The sequence below is a fragment of the Hordeum vulgare genome, chromosome 7H (assembly GCF_904849725.1).
Source record: "Hordeum vulgare subsp. vulgare chromosome 7H, MorexV3_pseudomolecules_assembly, whole genome shotgun sequence".
Lineage (NCBI taxonomy): Eukaryota > Viridiplantae > Streptophyta > Magnoliopsida > Poales > Poaceae > Hordeum > Hordeum vulgare.
In genome coordinates this window covers 12,030,783-12,036,618 of record NC_058524.1, presented here as the reverse complement: position 1 = coordinate 12,036,618, position 5,836 = coordinate 12,030,783, and the positions used below count along the sequence as shown (strand labels likewise).

Here is a 5,836-nt window from a genome sequence, read left to right as displayed (position 1 = left end):
AATGTGGTTTTAGTAGTTTCATTTCATTCAAAATGGGACTGGTGTTTTTTTTTTTTTGGAGAAAAAGAGAGAGGGACTAGTTGTGTTTACAATGGTGTTGGTGGAATGAATCTTTCTTTATTGGGCTTTGTAGTATTTTGGATTGAGATTTCGTCTTGCTCTTGCTCTTGCTCTTGCTCTTTGGTTCCTCACTCTCACTCTCACTCTCACTTTCACTCTCACCGACCTACCAGACCAGACCAGACCTGACCAAACCAATCTCTCCTCCTCCCTACCACCCGCCGCCGCCGCCGCCGCCCAGAAGCTCCTGCCAGCCGTCTCCGCCCCGCCCCTCTTGGATTCGCCGCCCTCCCCCGCCCTCGTATTGGATTCTTCCTCCTGGATTCGCCGCCCTCCCCTGCATTTGTATTGGATTCGTCCCCTTGGATTCGATTTCCTTCCGCAAAAAAAGAAAGGTATTGAATTCGATTGAGGTATGTATATGACGGAGCAGCAAGCCTAGATTCAGATTCATTCATTCATTTGTCAGTCAGATCAGAAAAAAAAAACAAAGCTTGTTGGTTGTAGCTCAGTAGATCCACCCGCCACCGTGGTCGCCACTACCAAATCACATTCTATCTTTGTTTGCTTATTAATTTCTTTCTTTCTTTCTTGATTTGTTTGTACTGTACTCTATCTATCTATCTATCTATGCTTATTTGTTCGTCATCTCGTCTCATCTGCTTTCCTTTCTCTTATTATATACTATAACATGCATACCATACCATAGCAGAGGGGAATGAATGTCTCACTTAAAATCTACTCCCTCCGTTCCGTTTCTTAGTATAAGTATTTTTAGAGGTTCCACTAAAGGACTACATATGGATTATATAGTCACACTTTAGAGTGTAAGATTCAATCATTTTGCTCCGTATATAGCCCCCTAGTGAAATCTCTAAAAAGACACATATTTAGGAACGGAACGGAGGGAGTAGCATAGTAAGACCCAAAATACCCATACCAACCATCTTGATTAATTGATTCAACCCAACAGCCCATCTTCTTGTGCTGCCTGCCTGCAACTATAATACTCTCTGTTCTTTCTAGCGCTAACTAGTTTTATTTATCGCTGGATCTTGACCGTCATCTTTCAGGTCATTGCACTTGTCTGTCTCTCTAGTGCACAGCTGCAAAATCTCTGGCTCGCTCATCAACCGGAATGCACTAGGAGGAAGCATGAGACGCCTTGTAGAATAATACCTAGTAATGTCCATGCTCGCGTGTGCGCTTCAAACCATGGGCTCATCCTGCAGCAGACCTCACTCAGTAAACGAGGCAGAGGCAGCTGGCAACACAAGAGTAAGCTCCTTTCCATACCACTTACTAGATTCATTTAATTCCTCCTGCCCTGTCCTGTCATGTCCTGTCCTGTCCTGATGCACACACCTCGACCGTTACAGTCTGCAGACATCGACCGCCGGATTCTGCACGAGACAAAGGCGGACCAGCACATCCACAAGCTCTTGCTTCTCGGTAACTGCCAACTCACTTTTAGTTTTAACTATACACACATTTCTTATGTCTACTAGTATCAATTCTATCTTTATGGTTCAGTCAACTAAATCTTTCTAGTCAACTTCATTAATACATCACAGAAAACAATGACAAAATATTACTTTAGCCCACTTCAGGATCTGGAAAGACTGATTCCTAATAGGTGATGCTTTCTTTCTTTTTAAGGTGCTGGAGAATCAGGAAAGTCCACGATATTTAAGCAGGCAAGAATCCCATTGTATCGTATTTTCTTCCCTGGACAATCACTATCACTATCCCTGTGACAAAACAGTCTTATCGTTTCTGAATGCTTATCTCCAGATAAAGCTTCTTTTCCGAACCGGCTTCGATGAGGCGGAACTCAAGGGCTACACGCCGGTCATCCATGCGAACGTGTACCAGACAATCAAAGTATGCTACTACTGGAAAGGGTGTGTTTCATATTTATTTCCTCACTTACTGCATAGTGGGGATTATTCAGGAAATCTGCATTGGATCTTCTTATGGGAGTGTGTCTACACATCTTATTACTGAGTATCAGTTAAATGTGCACAGATACTATATGATGGAGCTAAAGAGCTTGCCCAAGTGGAACTAGAGTCCTCAAAATATGTCATATCCTCAGATAATCAGGTTTGTACATCTTTTTTCTTCTTCAGTAAATAGATTTACGCTGAGGAATAAACATCAATATCGCTGCAACATGATAACCGTGACCTGCTACAACTTACAACTGAACCTGTTTGGACCGTGCACCTGCTTTAAGCTCTCCTGCATTATTATGTTTTGCTGCTCTTGCATTGTCATTCTCCATCTCAAAGATATGTATTGAATTGTAGATGATTCACCCAAATGAAGTATATTAAAAAAAAGGGGCTCTTTTGATTTTCAGCTAATCATTTGTCTTCTGATAACTGGGAAATATATACTCCATAAAAAACATGTCAATGTCCCTGATTTCTTCAGAGAAAGAAGACTAACTCACTAATCCTTCATGGGCTCGGCAGTTATTGAACCTGATATCATCATTTAAAATGTTGGTTACTTAGACTCGGCATTTTGAGGGCTTTACTGTTTACTATAAGAAGTTTTGCATTCTGTATGTAAAAGGATACTGGTTACCAGCTTCACATAGTATGCATTACTGTACCAATGAGATTATGAAGTCTGTTTAATTTATTTATAGTGTACTGCTCTCATATCTCCAGGAGATTGGAGAAAAGCTATCAGAAATTGGAGGCAGGTTGGATTACCCACTCCTTAATAAAGAACTCGTACAGGATGTAAGAAAATTATGGGAAGATCCAGCCATTCAGGTGGAAACAAGTTCTTGTTTCAGTTTCTGTAAAATCAACTTAACTATAATTTCAGGTCCTGAAGGTGGAAAGATCTTGTACTGTCAAAAATCTACTTAACTATAAAGAAATGCATGTGTAGGAAACTTACTCGTGTGGAAGTGTGCTGCAAGTTCCCGACTGTGCACACTACTTCATGGAAAATCTGGACCGATTAGCTGAAGCAGATTACGTACCAACAAAGGTCTGCAATTATCCATAATCTAGTTCTTGTCTGGCGACATTTATTTAATATTTATTTTTCTGATGTCTCTGCAACACCTTCATCAGCTGGATATAATGATGATCATATATCATGAGATTCTTGTCCCTTGTAAACTGTTGGAATCTAATATTTCAAAACCGACAACTATTACACTATATAACTGTCGATCAAAAGTATGTTGTTCTGACGATGAACATCAAACTGTAGATCAGAACCATTCCTATAGAGTCATGCTTGTTCGAACGATGAACATTAAACTGTGGATCAAAAAATTAGTTTTAGTTTGTTTATGTGTTTTAAATTTTTAGTCACTTCAACTAATCATCAATTTACAGTTGAAACTGAAAGTTGTATGTTGTTTAACATTTGGAGAGATTTTGCAGGAGGATGTGCTCCATGCAAGAGTACGGACAAATGGGGTTGTAGAAATTCAGTTTAGGTGCTATATTTGCCTGAGTTTTGCATATTTCTTTGGATCTACTTGATGTAGAATGACAGACTGAAGTTAACTGTGTAGTTTCTCTGCAGCCCCCTTGGAGAGAGCAAAAGAGGTGGAGAGGTATACAGGCTGTATGATGTAGGAGGTCAAAGGAATGAGAGGAGGAAGTGGATTCATCTTTTTGAAGGCGTTGATGCTGTCATCTTTTGTGCTGCCATTAGCGAGTAAGTGCGATTTCTAAACTGCTAGGTTATTCCCGAGCTACCTCTTACTTGACATTAACTTTGGGAGGACAGCATTGCACAAGGAGCGATGTAAAAGTTGCTTCTGGAAGTTCTTTTTCTTCCATATTTGATATATTTGCCGAGATGATTAGAACATTCTTTCTGTGTCATTCTGTTATTCAGGTTTAGTTGTGGTGCTTTGACTTTAACTATACCTGTAATTTAACATTTTGAATTTAAACCAACATGCCATAAGAATTTAAATACTCCCATGTCATCAGATTTCTTTCCTAGTTAGTCAGTTTGTTCCATTAGTTCAGTTTGAGGATCTGGGACATAGGATGATCTATGAACTTTCACTTCAAATAAACGGTGTATTTTTTTTTTGAATCGTATTATTATTGACAAACAAAATAAAAAACATCTTGTAACAGTGTTCACTGTAACAAAAGCAACCAGTAACAATCTTGCTTCCATTGTAAAGCATGTTTCAACCACCTATGCCTTACTTAATATAGCGATAGCGTGTGCATTTCTGTGTGCACCGAGTGGTTGTGCGTGTGCTTGTGCCTGCGAATACATGAATGAGTGTGCCTTTGGTCTAATGTTTGAGGCTGTGAATGTCAGGTACGATCAGTTGTTATTTGAGGATGAGACACAGAACAGGATGATGGAGACCAAGGAGCTGTTCGACTGGGTATTAAAGCAAAGATGTTTTGAGGTATCCATCCATCTCATATTTCCTATGTTAACCTCATTTTGTTTTGACTTCTGGTCCTATTTGATGTGATGTTGCTCTCCAGAAAACATCATTCATGCTGTTCCTCAACAAGTTCGACATATTTGAGAGGAAAATACAAAAGGTAACGACTAACGAGGGCTGAGTAATGCTGTGATAATACATAAGCATGTTCTCACATTTCTGTGTGTATGTATGTATGTAGGTTCCTTTGACTGTGTGCGAGTGGTTTAAAGACTATGAGCCGATCGCGCCTGGCAAAGTACAGGATGTGGAACATGCCTATGAGTGAGTGGCGCACTCACCACATTATTAGGAATCTGTGAGCTACCTAGCTAGCTGAAGCGGACTGATGATGTTTCGTTTTATTTATGCCTGAGACTGATAGGTTTGTGAAAAAGAAGTTTGAGGAGGTCTACTTCCAGAGCAGCAAGCCGGACCGCGTTGACCGGGTATTCAAGATCTACAGAACGACGGCCCTGGACCAGAAGCTTGTGAAGAAGACGTTCAAGCTGATCGACGAGAGCATGAGACGCTCCAGGGAGGGAACGGGGACGTGATTGAGGCTGTGCCACATGAGGGTAAAAAAAAGGGCTGTTAGGATGACACAGAAATTTTACGGTGTCGCAACTCTGTATTGTAATCCATTCTTTAGTTTAGAAGAGGAAGAACACCTTGTGACTCCTTTGTGCTTTCACAAGCTACGAAAGAAATCTTATGACCACTATGCCAAGTTTGGATCTGTCTTTTGCTTTCTACCTCGCCATAAACATTTTGCAGATTTTGTTGGATTACACTCATGGGTCATGGCTATTTTGGGGCCCATGATGATGGCATTTCTGGCCTATTTTGGGCTGGTGATGGTTTTCATGTCATCTAATATTTTTATTTATAGGACAAATATTTTTTTACTATACAAGTCATAATTTTAACAAATGATGTGACTGTTAGTGTATTTCCATACAATAAGGATCACATTAACAGGGCTCAATTTATGATTCTAGTCATTTTCAACTAGGCAGCAAATTTGATAGATATCCAACGACTGTTGATGCTTATCTAAGCTTCATCATCGTCTTTTTTTTTTTTTGAAAGGAGGATGACCCCAGCCTTTGCATTTGGATGATGTATGCATGTAGGCGTTTTATTAATTATTTTTGAAGACCTTACAAACCAATATATCAATAAATCTGAAGCCATCATCTTGACAATGTTTATCGTCACTTCTATCCAGATGATGAAGAGATGCAGATTGTTTGAGCCGAATACCTAGGTTGTCTGAGCCGAATATCCAGACCTCACATCAAAGCCTAGCATCTAAAACCGGAGGCCCTAACCAAG

At 40.0% G+C, this 5,836-nt stretch overlaps 1 protein-coding gene across 2 annotated transcripts; it reads left to right on the top strand.

Moving 5' to 3' along the window:
* Positions 1 to 200: 200 nt before the first annotated feature.
* Positions 201 to 5,251, top strand: LOC123409660 (guanine nucleotide-binding protein alpha-1 subunit). 2 transcript variants are annotated; one of them, XM_045102531.1, is made up of 14 exons: positions 201 to 455; positions 1,134 to 1,338; positions 1,440 to 1,512; positions 1,720 to 1,757; positions 1,855 to 1,944; positions 2,089 to 2,166; positions 2,742 to 2,849; positions 2,971 to 3,072; positions 3,477 to 3,532; positions 3,622 to 3,756; positions 4,384 to 4,477; positions 4,560 to 4,619; positions 4,701 to 4,783; positions 4,884 to 5,251. In XM_045102531.1, exons 2-14 carry the CDS (start codon positions 1,246 to 1,248, stop codon positions 5,053 to 5,055), a joined length of 1,182 nt encoding a protein of 393 aa, XP_044958466.1. In that variant the 5' UTR covers positions 201 to 455; positions 1,134 to 1,245; the 3' UTR covers positions 5,056 to 5,251. The 2 variants fall into 2 exon arrangements, with proteins under 2 accessions (XP_044958466.1, XP_044958465.1); XM_045102530.1 differs by having other exon boundaries at positions 201 to 473.
* The last annotated feature ends 585 nt before the right edge of the window (positions 5,252 to 5,836 follow it).

Coding starts and splice junctions, on each gene's coding strand:
- LOC123409660 (XM_045102531.1), top strand. CDS start 1,246: ATGTCCATGCTCGCGTGTGCGCTTCAAACCATGGGCTCATCCTGCAGC. Junction 3,757..4,383: donor TTTTGTGCTGCCATTAGCGA/GTAAGTGCGATT, acceptor TGTGAATGTCAG/GTACGATCAGTTGTTATTTG. Junction 4,620..4,700: donor TTGAGAGGAAAATACAAAAG/GTAACGACTAAC, acceptor GTATGTATGTAG/GTTCCTTTGACTGTGTGCGA.